The 13,184-nt window shown below is 35.0% G+C and overlaps 1 protein-coding gene and 1 long non-coding RNA gene across 2 annotated transcripts in view; both read left to right on the top strand.

Annotated features, from left to right (window-relative positions):
* Positions 1-1,282: 1,282 nt before the first annotated feature.
* LOC132927882 (uncharacterized) overlaps positions 1,283-13,184 on the top strand; it is a 172,593-nt gene continuing 160,691 nt past the window's right edge. Inside the window, exons 1-2 of the long non-coding RNA XR_009661878.1 lie at positions 1,283-1,403; positions 3,256-3,315. This is a non-coding gene — a long non-coding RNA (uncharacterized LOC132927882). The remainder of the gene's footprint in view (positions 1,404-3,255; positions 3,316-13,184) is intronic.
* Positions 4,176-6,188, top strand: LOC132927072 (uncharacterized). The gene is made up of 2 exons (XM_060991520.1): positions 4,176-4,566; positions 4,673-6,188. The coding sequence occupies exons 1-2, from the start codon at positions 4,519-4,521 to the stop codon at positions 6,023-6,025; spliced, it is 1,401 nt and encodes a 466-aa protein (XP_060847503.1). The 5' UTR covers positions 4,176-4,518; the 3' UTR covers positions 6,026-6,188.

Here is a 13,184-nt window from a genome sequence, read left to right as displayed (position 1 = left end):
TACGGATATAATAATTTACTTTAGTAGGTACCTATTAAGAAGTTTATATATTATTCAATTTACTTTCAAACAGTGTCGGTCTGGTCCACCCGGCTACCCGGCGATCGCCGTGGGCCCTTCGATATTTTTCAATATTAAGGGTCCATAGCCAATCGTAAACGTAATAAAAAATATGTATGTGTTTAAAATTCTAATCGGGTACAATTCTAATAAATATATAAAAATTTAACATAGATAAATGGTAATTATTGTGGTCTGGTGATAAGGATAAACGCAGTATTTAGTTTAAGTTAAAATTAATTTTGTAGGGGGCCCATTCGAAATTAGTTAACCAGGGGCCAGGGGCCCAGTCATGAGCCAGACCGACACTGCTTTCAAATATCTCTTGAAAACGAATCTGTTAATTAGTCTCACTATGTATTCACTATGTATTGCATTACATACATAATAATGACTCAAAATAAATGTTAAAAAGACAGTTTATAGTTAACAAAGTAACATTTGTACTTAGATGGTTTTTTAAAAATAAATGAAAAACTTGAAATACAAGTCAGTATTGAAGAAATAATAAATATACATATTTTTAATATTATGATTATGTAGGTATACATTTTTTTCACAGATTTTTAGTAATTAAACGTCTGTGGTGTTAAAATTCTACAGAGAGTATGAAAAAGTGTCAATATTATACATTAATTGAGAAAATGAAAAATATTTAATTTAAATACATTAAATAGTAGTCAAAATTCTAATGATTTTAGAGTATTTTTATGCATTAATATTTATTTTACAATAAAATATTTTGTCTAAAATGCTTTATACAAGGACACAATAAGATTCATTAATTATGGACAAAATTTTGTAATTATAAAGTAGATATTGCATTTTATACAAAACCCATAATTTATAAATTATGTCACAATGTTATTAACTATTGATTAATCTAAATGTTTACTGAAGAATAAATATTGATGTGTTATAAAATAAAGTGAACCAAAATGTATTAGGAATAATATATTTATAGAATGATATGAAAAATAATGATTTTAGTTATTTTATTATAATTTATAAATAAATTTATTTTTCGATAATATACTATGTTGTACATACATGAAGAATTATGTGCTGCGCTCTAACCGTCTAATCTACGCTGTTCGATAGTTACTTAATCGGGATATTTTGATAACGGAGTTGTCGCAATCGAATAATTCTATATTTTAATAATTAATTATGATAATAATATAATATACATTATATTACTATATTACATTAATATTTTGTTATTTTTACAGCCAATTTGTTATGAATTTGTTTTTCTAAAGATTAGGCACGAATGCATATGATCCTAACTATCGAAATTCAATAAAGAAAACACAAGAATTGTAACAAGAAGAACACTAAAGGTAATTTTATAATCGTGATTTTATTAGTTAACTAGGTGAATGATATTTTATTTATAGGATTGTTCGAGGAATATTAATGTTTTTACTAATTCGCCAAGTCATATTCTGCAAGCTCAATGAACATTATATGAAAGAGGAAATATTTAAAAAATGTTACTCGTAGTATAACTGTGAAGTATATTATAAATTATGTATCTTTTAATGTTTATGTACAGGGCTCGGAAGTTCTAGCAAATGCATATTTTTCTTGGTTCGTCCTAGAACATCCAAAGTAAGATACAAATATGTTTCACACTTCTCTGATGTCATACACGAAATTTTATTTTGCTATTTTTTGCATATTTACGGTTTTTACAGCTATTTTGCTAATTTAAGGTTTTTAGTGCTATTTTTGGGTATATTTTCACATAAATACATATTATAGGAACTATATTGCTAATTTAGAGTTATAAATGCTGTTTATGGGCATATTTTTAAAAACTAAATTTAGTTAACCTACCAAACAGCCGCCTACAAGTATGTGAACGAAAAAAATTTTTTTATTTTAAGATGATAAGCATCCGAAATAAACGGCCTTAGACCGATGTTATCGTCGATTAAATCGGACAATTCCGTTCGTTTCTGATAACCTTAACCTATCGATACCTACCATCATTTTCTATGAAAAACATTAAAAATCTGTGAAATTAAATATATCTTAAATATCATGTTTAAAACAATTTGTTGAAAATTTTATTTTGCATATTTTCCAATTTTTAGTGCTATTTATAGCGCTGATATTAATGTTTTTATGTGCATATTTAAGCGCTAAAAATTAATTTTTTTAGTGCTATAACTTCCGAGCCCTGTTTATGTATATTAATAAAGACATAAGGTATGCAAGTCTAATAGGTATATGATATCAATAAATATTTCTTAAATTTAATTATGTATTTTATAAAATCTATATCCTTAAGCAGATATCAGAGTACTGTTTGTTTTCTCTCTGGTCCACTCGCAACATACACAAAACACGTTTATGCAGAATTAATTTTTTTTTTTTATCTTTTAAGTAATCTTAGAGTCAATTTGCCCATTACAAAAATGATAGCAATTAATATTTTTGAGCGTATGACCTATTAATTTTTCTAAATAATGTCTCGAAACATGTTTTAAATTTAAAACATTTATTTTTTTGAAAGTCGAATACAAAGTCAAATAATTATAAAATACAAAACCAATATGTCAAACCCACATAAATAGTGTAAGCATTTTATCTAAGTTGCGTTTGGGTCAAAAAAGAAAAGAAATATTGTGCTGACATACTCTTAAAGACTTCTCATAGTCAATTTATTAAAAATGTCATGTTATGCAATCATTGTACATTTTTTTTTTTTTTTAAGAAATTGTATCATACAAATTAGAAGCTGTATTTTATCAAGAAATCTTCAAACTAACAACAAGGAAAAAATAAAATCCATTTTGATATTGTTCAATAGATTACTGAAAGTATCAGCAAATAATTGTTATTAATTATTATATTCAATATAAGTTTTTTTTAACATATATTTTAACTTTTAATCTCACATTATTAAACAATTACAATGTTAGGCTGTTGAAGGATTTTGATGTTTACCTGCAATTCCTTTCATTGTGCATTAGTTGGTCCACAAAATGATTATCCAAATATTTGGATTATCTGTTTGTTGTCATATTGGATGTGAAATAGTGAATTAGAAAAAATTATTCATGAAGTGTCATAGTTCTATGTAATAATGTTAATAACAATAACTAGTTGGTGATAAATAATAGAATTTTATTTTTAAGTCTATATTATGTACATTTATTATATTATAATTTTTTTTTTTTTTAGATTGGATGACAAGTTAAATCTAGTTTTCAGAACTTACACAAATTGTATGTGGACAGTTATGTAAGTTTTATATAATATACTAGTATATATAGAAATTTTAACAGATTTCCAAACCACCTTAGCATTGTATTCAACATAACTGGAGGTACTGCATTTTGGCGCGTTTTTATTTATAGTGGTTACCCAACATAGGCCTACTCCACTCATTTTCTTTGTTTCTAATTGGCATATACTACTTATATGTATATTATATTAAACTTTTTAATTTACTCATTAATACTTAACTTATAATTTTTTTTTTTTGTATTAGACATGCACAAAACACATTTAAAATTATCATAATCTAACCTCTGTTCTACATTTAACAAGAATTGTATTATCCATCTATTACATGTATCGCATTGAACCCAATCAATGTTGTCCTTTTTTATTTCTTTGTGTTTTTTGTCCGTACGTCCACAATACAAACAAATCTCTCATGAAATCAGATTTTTCCAACAAAAGATCTTTTAACACCTCTCTAATACCATTGGGCTGAAGTCTTTATTGAATTTAACATTTTGAATCTTATTTTTCATCATACACTCTGCATAGTATAACACATAAACTCCGTAGTTATAACCATCAGTTTGTTAACGATAGTCAGAAAATAGTTAAAAATTCATCTCTGGCCACACATTTCCTTCCTTCACATGATTTTTCCACGTACATTGCATAAAACCTTTATTTTATTATCAGCATGTTCTAGTACATTTACAACTTAAAATGTTGATGATTTCCCACGTGGTAGAAATGTTAATTCATGTCTCAGCATGCATTGAGTGAACTGCTGTACTGCTATTAGAAAACATTTTGTCAGTTAAATGCATATAATGGTTGAAAAATAACTTGTGTTGCCGCCATAGAATAGGATATAATATAGTCGAGCCAACGAGAGAGTACTATTGGGCGGCGACCAAAACTCATCCGTTCTCGCGCATTCCCACCACTAAAACTCCCTAACTGCTGGCCGCCGTCAACGCTGGCCGCCGACACCGATGTCGCCACCATCGCCGACGCTGCTGCCACCACCGTCGCCGCCGCCGACCAGGAAACTGTGACAGTGTTTGTATACAGCGTGAACTATAATAGCATCTCCGATATTTTAAACACAACATTTTTGTTTTTTCGCGCACCCCGGTGTTTTATACGGTTTTATTTAACTTTTTTACGTTTTTTACTTAACAATTGTTTAATAGTTTTACGTATAACAATAAGTACAATATGGATGTCGCAGCTGTGTCTCCTTCCAAAAAAAATCCATGTGGAAAAGTAAGTGTTTGTATTTATACTATTTTTTTTACTATTTATTTTTTTATTTATTTTTTTATACTATTTTTTAAATTCTTAAATTCTTAAATTTTAATTTTTTTTTTAGTTCATCGGCACTGGTCAAAGAAAAATTATTGTCAATTTATATAAGAAAATAGTTAAACACCAGCTTGAAAATCCTGACAGCCCTCGAATGACCTTAAGAGAAATGATCGTCGATATCTCAAAATCTTCGGGTATTGGACAGCGGTCAGTTCAAAACATATTATCGGAGTATAAGAATCAAGGAACAATTACATCGCCGAACAAGAAAAAAATTCGACCTACAATAATCGAAAAAATCGATGAATTCGATAAAAATGCAATAAGACAGAAAATACACAATTTTTGGAGGAACCGCGAAGTACCAACAGTCGATAAAATGTTAATCGCCATTAATGAAGATGAAACACTTCCAAACATTAAGCGGTCGTCATTTCAAAAAGTGTTGAAAGATTTACAATTTCAATACGTAAAAAAAAAACGTAATAGTGCACTACTCGAAAGAGAAGATTTAATAACTTGGCGCCGAAGTTATTTGGTCAAAATAAAGCATTATAGAGAGCAAAACAGACCAATTTATTATTTGGACGAAACGTGGGTCAACGCAGGCGAGGCACACAGTAGAACGTGGACCGATACCACAATAAATTCATCACGAGATGCATTCCTCAAGGGCCTAACCACAGGACAAAAAGAACCCTCGGGAAAAGGTAAGCGTCTCATTGTCTTACACATCGGGTCGACAGATGGTTTTGTCCCGGGGGGTCTTTTGTGTTTCGAATCAAAGACCAATTCTACGGACTACCATGACGAGATGAATGGCGATACATTCTATGAATGGTTTGTACGAATTCTACCACTATTAAAAGAAAACGCCGTCATAGTGATGGATAATGCTTCGTATCACTCCGTAAAGAAATGCAAAATACCAACTATGTCTTGGAAAAAAAAAGATATTATCGATTGGCTTGAAATGAAAGGTGAAATCGTTAACCATCCAATAGTCAAAAATGATTTAATAATAAGAGTTAAAAAAATAAAAAACCAATACGACAAGTACGTAATAGACGAGTACGCAAAAGACAATGGCAAAATCGTATTGCGATTACCCCCATACCACTGCGAGCTAAACCCTATCGAGCTCGCGTGGTCTTCTGTAAAAAGCTATGTCCGGACACATAATAATACGTTTAAAATAAAGGATGTACTGGAGTTATTAAAAAAAGGCGTGGAACATGTGACAGCGGAAATGTGGACGAATTTTGTGGGACATGTCGTCAAGGAGGAAGAAAAGTTTTTGAACATTGAACATATAACAGATGAAGTATTTGACGAACTTCCCGAAGCAGAAGGACGTCATATCATGACGATAACAGGTGATACGAGTTGTTCGGAATCAGACTTCGATTCGGATTGATTTCTTTGTATTTTATTTTTTATCATTCGAATATTTTTTTATTATAATTTTTTTTTTTTGTAATTTAATGATTTTGTTATGTGTATAAAAATTATGTAATGCACAATTGGACATTTTTGTTAAAATAAATAAATGCATAATTAAAATATTGATATTACACACACATTATTTGTATTGTTGCTGTATTAGGTACATAATAGTTTCGGCACTACGGCAGACGCCAGCTGTTATTTTTTTTTGGGTGGTGTGTTACTTGAGCCGGTGTATACAACCAGTGGTTGGCGGCGGCCGTGGAATTAGTCGACAGCCGCCGTTTAGTGAGTGGGGGTATTTACGGCGGCAACTAGATGGTAGAGTGGGAGAAATTTGGGTACGAAACCGCGGAGCTCGATCATTTGGATGCGCGAAGGAATAGTACTCTCTCGTTGGCTTTAGTATAGTGTATAATACTAGCGGTTACGGACGAACAACCGATCGACACACACACACACACACACAAACACTCGCGCGCACCAGCCGTTATTTTTATATTTATTTTTGTTTTAATTATATTTTGTGTCTTGTGAATTATATAATATTATGCAAAACAGGTATCGGCGTGTTATCTGCGGCCGCCGGCTCGCCGGTCCGCGTAGTTTAACACGGCCGCCGCAGTTTTTTTTTTTTTCTTTCTCCGTCCGTCGTCGTGAGCTAGGCCGTCGTGAACAATATCTTTTTAAATATGCACGAATTGCTATTTTTTTTATAACTATTGCGTGGGCGCTAATCGCCATATATTTGTTACTATATCTATTTTATATACCGGTGTGCGAATTGCCATATTTAAATTATACCATTATCATATATTATATTCATTGTCGCAGTCGTCGTAGCATTTGCGTCTTTTTATACCTTTGTGAATATCTTTGTTGAGTGTGAATTTTTTAGTGTATATAGGTCTAGGTAGCAGCTGGCCAGCAGTGCACCGACAAGTCGTGAGTTATTTTTTATTGTTATTTATGTATTATTATTATATTATTAGGTATTGTTAACATTTACTCTGTTGAGCCAAAAGCGCTATATATTTTTTTTTTATTATTGTGAGGCCAGAAGGGCTTTTCTTTTCTATATTCTATATTAATTATACCAGGTTACTGCTCTAATAGCGTTTTGTTTTATATTATAATTATTGTGTTATTGAGCCAGAAGGGCCATAACTTTTTTCATTACCTAGATTTTATTATATCTATATTTTATTCCTTTTGGTCATAAGGGCTACACAGTTTTTGATATTTACTGTTTATACACTTGCAATTATTACCTAATTATTTTATATATTATTATTATATCTGGTTGTGCCGAATCGGCATTTTGGTTAGGCCTATTATTATATACATTTTTTACTTGTTGGGCCAAAAGGGCCGTAATTTGTTTATTTTATTATTATATACATTTTTTACTTGTTGGGCCAAAAGGGCCGTAATTTGTTTATTTTATTATTATATCATATTTTTACCAGATTTGATTTGAGTTACCATTATTTATTATAAAGTTACCTATTCGTCCTAGATTTAAGTATAGGTACACACTAACACATATACTATATACACACTTACACACCACCACACTACATAGCTCACTAGTATTTGCGCGGCGAACCCAACCAATTCTAGTTGAGCTATATACAATTAACACAATTTTACATAGGTCGGTCGGTGTGTTAGTATAATACTTATTAAGCGCGAAGTATTTTGGTGACCGGGCGCACGGCCTATTATTGTCCGTTCCCGGCCCGAACATTTGGTGACCTCGACGTGATCTTATCTTATTTTATTACGTATATTTCATATATTCTTAAATCTTATATTTCTGTGGTATTTTTAATTGGTATATTTTATGTTGCGTAACTGCATAGTGATTAATATTTCAATTCTTTTATCTATTATCTTTTATTGCGAATTATAAATTATAAATATTATTATCAATTTATCGTATATAGCAATTGGCATTTTAATTTGATATCGCATTATTTTTGATACTAGATCATATTTATTTTGTTGTATGCGTGTATTCAAATTTTATTTATTATATATATATTTAGCTTTCTAATAAATTATTAGCATCTGTCTTCATTGCAATCATGGTACTCGACGAATCGTCGCAGAAAATGCTAACGGACCTCAAAAGAAAACGGGGCGTCATAAAGGCATCGTTAACGCGAATAATAACATTTGTAAACAAATTTGATCCCGTCGAACATGCAACTTCACTCCTCGATTTTCGACAAGAAGAGCTGCCGCAGATAAATCGAAAGTTCGATGCTATTCAATGTGAAATTGAATTAATCGCAGTAGATGATATAGAAGGCGCTGAACAAGAAAGAGCAAAGTTTGAGGCTGATTATTATAATATAAGATCCCGTATACAAGAGCTAATAAATGCAGAAAGACCAACTAGTACGACAGGACAGAATGTGTCATTTGGAAACACCTCAATTAGCAATCGAGTGCAACTAGCTCCTATACCATTACCCCAGTTCAATGGCAACATTCAAGATTGGCCATCATTCTACGATGTTTTTAAGGCACTGGTTCACCACGACGAGTCACTATCAGCTGCGCAAAAGTTTTATTATTTGAGATCGTGTCTAAGCGACCAAGCGTTAGACTTAGTGAAATCCATCCCGGTTAGTGATGGTAACTATGAAGCAGTATTACAAAGGCTCAAACAACGCTACGATAATAAAAGCTTGATTATACAATCACATATCAGGTCAATTTTGGATTCTCCAAGGATAGAAGAAGCATCGGCTAGTTCATTGCAAGAATTACATTCTCATGTTTGTGCACATGTAGCAGCATTACGAGCAATAGAGCAACCAGTAGAACACTGGGATGCTTGGCTAGTCACTATTGTCATAGATCGACTTGACAAGAACACTGCACATGGATGGCAGCTACACCAAAGAAATACAGAGCTACCAAAATTTAAGCAATTGGAGGAGTTTCTATCCAGTCGATGTGTAGCCTTTGAATCATCGGAAGCAGCAGCTGGGCACAAAAAGGATATCAAAACTAATATGGCTGTTGAAGCAGCTAAGAGAAGTAGTGTCAAACATTCCGCTACTGAAGCAAGGCGAGCTTTAGTAGCATCTACCGAAACTGTTTTCTGTCATTACTGTACCAAGCTACATAAATTATATAATTGCGAAGATTTCAAAGCAGTTCCATTAAACGCACGCCTCTCATTTGTTCAAGGAAAAGGAATATGCTTCAATTGTCTATCTTCGGGACATATGGCAAATACTTGTAGATCCACTTACAGGTGTCGAACGTGCAACCGTAATCATCATTCATTATTGCATTTTGAAAAGAAAGAAAAAACAGAAGAGAAGGAGCAGCTCAAAGGACAACAACCGGATAAAGGTCAAACACCGTCTACGTCTGCAATCCTTGTGTCTGCACCTGTACCAGCAAAAATCGCCAGGGTAAACTCTCACGTATTTCTTGCGACAGCTTTAGTTATAGTTCGAGATAAAAATGGTGGACGACGCCAGTGCAGAGCTATCTTGGATAGCGGTTCCCAAGTCAACTTTGTGTCAAAAAGATATGCAAATCTATTACAACTAACATGTAAGAAGTCTTTATTACCAATAAGTGGTATTGGAGACAATTGGTTAAGAGCAAGGTCATGTAGCGAGTTGAAGGTTGAATCAAGAACGAATGAATTTAGTATTAATATTTCTTGCTATATATTGCCTAATATAGTCGGAGAATTAGCGTCTTGTCCAGAACCGGCAGGCGGATGGGGTATACCAGGGACTGTGGTTCCACTTCTGGCTGATCCGGATTTCCATCGACCTCAAGGTATCGATCTGCTTATTGGAGGTGGCTCGTTCTTTGATGTTTTGGGAACAAAAAAAATACCACTAAATATAGGTTCAGTCACATTACATGAAAGTAGCTTCGGATGGCTCGTAACAGGAGAACTTTCTAACCACCATACACCGGCACTTTTCTCAATGGGTCAAACAATAGAGGAAGATTGGAAGGTGCTCAGCAGCATTGAAGATACAAGCTATGGCCGAGCATCAAAAGCGAATAAGAGATGTCAAGAAGAGCAAGAAACACTCCAACATTTTAAGCAACACACCATCCGTGATGAGGAGGGACGTTTTATCGTACGGCTTCCCACCAAACAGGCAATCAGTGAATTAGGGACTACATTACCTATGGCGACCGCACGTTTTTTGAATGTTGAGAAAAGATTACAACATGATGAGCATCTGAAGGCCGAGTACATACGATTTATGAACGAATATATTGAAATGGGACACATGGTTCAAGTAATGGACGATTCAGTTCAGACGCAGAATCCCTTCTATCTACCACATCATTCGGTAATAAAAGCATCAAGTTTAACTACAAAGGTCCGAGTGGTTTTCGATGCCTCTGCCAAAAGTACATCTGGCATATCTCTTAATGATGTCTTGAGGTGTGGTCCAGTTGTTCAGCAAGATTTATTTTCAATCCTCGTTCGCTTCCGCAAGCATCAATTCGTTTTAACTTCGGATATAGAAAAAATGTTTCGCCAAATAAAGGTGGCAAGGGAAGATTGGGACCTACAAAGAATTGTTTGGAGATCCAGCCCTGAAGAATTACTACGGTCGTACCAGCTAACTACAGTCACGTATGGAACAACTCCTGCCTCATTTCTGTCAACCTACTGTCTTATAGCACTCGCAAAAAGTGTTGAGAAGGAATTACCGAAAGCTGCAAAGGTGATTGCCGAAGATTTCTACATGGACGATCTAATGACGGGAGCCGATACAGAGGATGACTGCTGTCGGTTGCAAATAGAGGTTAGCTCAGTGCTAAACTCAGCAAAGTTACCATTAAGGAAATGGTGTTCCAACTCCGAATTTGTTTTGCGAAACATGTCCAAGTGTGTTGACGATCCTTTGTTCGTATTAGATATAGGAGATGATGACACGGTCAAGTCACTCGGGTTGCAGTGGAAACCAGTCGCAGACCAATTTCAATATGACATCGTAGCAAGATCATCAGAAGGTGCGTTATCGAAAAGAGCTATACTCTCTGACCTGAACAAAATTTTCGATCCACTTGGGTTCCTGTCGCCAGTTTTAGTGAAAGGAAAAATATTTTTACAACAGCTGTGGTCTATGAAGATAGACTGGGATGCACGGCTTCCGGTAGACATTCAGCAAAGATGGATTCGTTTTTATGATGAGCTTGAGCAGCTAAAGGAATTGTCCATTCCCAGAAAAGCTATTCCCGAGCGCACCGAGATCATAGATATACATGGATTTTGCGACGCCTCGGAGGAAGCATATGGAGCCTGTATCTATATTCGTACTCAGAGCAGCGATGGAGAATGGTATTCCAGACTTCTATGCGCTAAAACTCGAGTGGCCCCACTAAAAGGCAGCACAATCCCACGCCTTGAGTTGAACGGTGCATTATTATTAGCGGAGCTGGCCCAACGAGTTGCTGAGTCATGGCAAATCAACATTCATCAGTTCAAGCTTTGGACGGACTCAACTATTGTACTAGGGTGGTTAAATAGCCAGAGCAGCCGGCTAAAAACATATGTTGCAAATCGAATAGCTCAAATCATGGATGTTACAGAGATCAGCCAGTGGAACCATATAGTAACACATGAAAACCCAGCGGATATCCCTTCAAGAGGTTTGGGGCCACGGGAGCTTTTAGAGGCAAAATTGTGGTGGAAGGGACCCACCTGGTTGGAAAAGAATGAGAAAGATTGGATCTTCAATCCAATAGTCAACACGAATGAAGAGCTACCTGAAGTACGTAAAGTGAAACTAGTACTTGTAGCAAACAACTCAGTGAATGATATATTAGAACACTACTCAGAATGGAACCAAATGCTGCAAGGAATAGCTTGGCTAACAATCTATTCAAAGTTCCTGCGTAAGAAGATCAATGGACCTCAATCTTTAAGGATACATGACTTGAACGAAGCGAGAAAAACGGTGCTAAGAATGGTTCAAGCTGAGTGCTTTAGCAAAGAGATCTTGTCGCTAGAAAAAGGACAAGAAGTATCAAGAAATAGCAAGTTACGGAGTTTGAATCCTTTCCTACGCGATGGTTTAATACTGGTGGGTGGAAGACTCAACAATTCAGACATGGCGGATAAACATAAGCACCCTGTGGTATTGCCTGCCGCTCATAAGGTAACCCGTATGATATTTGAAAAATACCATCTGGAGCTTCTTCATGGAGGACCTCAACTCTTGTTGTCTGAGGTAAGGCGTTTATACTGGCCACTGCTGGGTCGAGTAACTGCAAGGTCAGTGGTATGGCGTTGTGTTCAATGTACGAGAGCACAGCCGCGTTTTAATCACCCAATGATGGCAGCGCTCCCAAGAGATCGAGTGCAGTGTACTAGACCTTTCACAGTTACAGGTGTAGATTTTGCGGGACCAATATATATTCGAAGTGGATTGAGACGCGTGGCAGCTAAGAAGGCTTGGATTGCAGTATTTGTTTGCTTTTCCACAAAGGCCATACATTTGGAGTTAGTTGACGATCTTTCGAGTAAGTCCTTTATAGCGACATTGCGTTGTTTTATGTCTAGAAGAGGAAAATGTGCTAAGATTTATAGCGATAATGGAACAAATTTTGTCGGCGCTCAAAAGGAGTTAGTCTCAATGATGAAGAAGGCTAGTGTTGACTTAGAGAAAGAAGGTATTGAGTGGCATTTTAATCCACCGGCTGCGCCCCATTTTGGTGGTATATGGGAGAGTGCCGTCAAGAGTATGAAGCATCACCTGAAGAGAGTTATATCCGATCATAAGCTTACAAACACAGAAATGCGTACACTACTATGCCAAATCGAGGCTTGTCTCAATTCAAGACCGATGACCCCCCTAAATAGCGACCCTTCAGACTTAGCCGTATTAACCCCATCTCATTTCTTGATTGGAGGGGCTATGTTGTTACCGGATGAGCCAGACATATCCAAAGAAGAGCCTAAGGGTCTACGAAGATGGCAGCTTGTGCAAAATCTAATGCAAACATTTTGGAAGAGGTGGTCAAAGGAGTATTTACCGCAAACTCAAATTCGTGGCAAGTGGACGAGTAAGAGCGTGCAACTAGCAAGGGACGATGTTGTAATCATAAAGGATGACTGTATG

Source organism: Rhopalosiphum padi, chromosome 3, assembly GCF_020882245.1.
Source record: "Rhopalosiphum padi isolate XX-2018 chromosome 3, ASM2088224v1, whole genome shotgun sequence".
Lineage (NCBI taxonomy): Eukaryota > Metazoa > Arthropoda > Insecta > Hemiptera > Aphididae > Rhopalosiphum > Rhopalosiphum padi.
This window is presented reverse-complemented; position numbering and strand designations above follow the sequence as displayed.

What these genes read in the sequence shown, in the direction of transcription:
- LOC132927072 (XM_060991520.1), top strand. Translation starts at nt 4,519, where the DNA reads ATGGATGTCGCAGCTGTGTCTCCTTCCAAAAAAAATCCATGTGGAAAA. An exon ending in AAAAAAATCCATGTGGAAAA is followed by an intron (nt 4,567 to 4,672) that starts GTAAGTGTTTGT and finishes TTTTTTTTTTAG; the next exon opens with TTCATCGGCACTGGTCAAAG.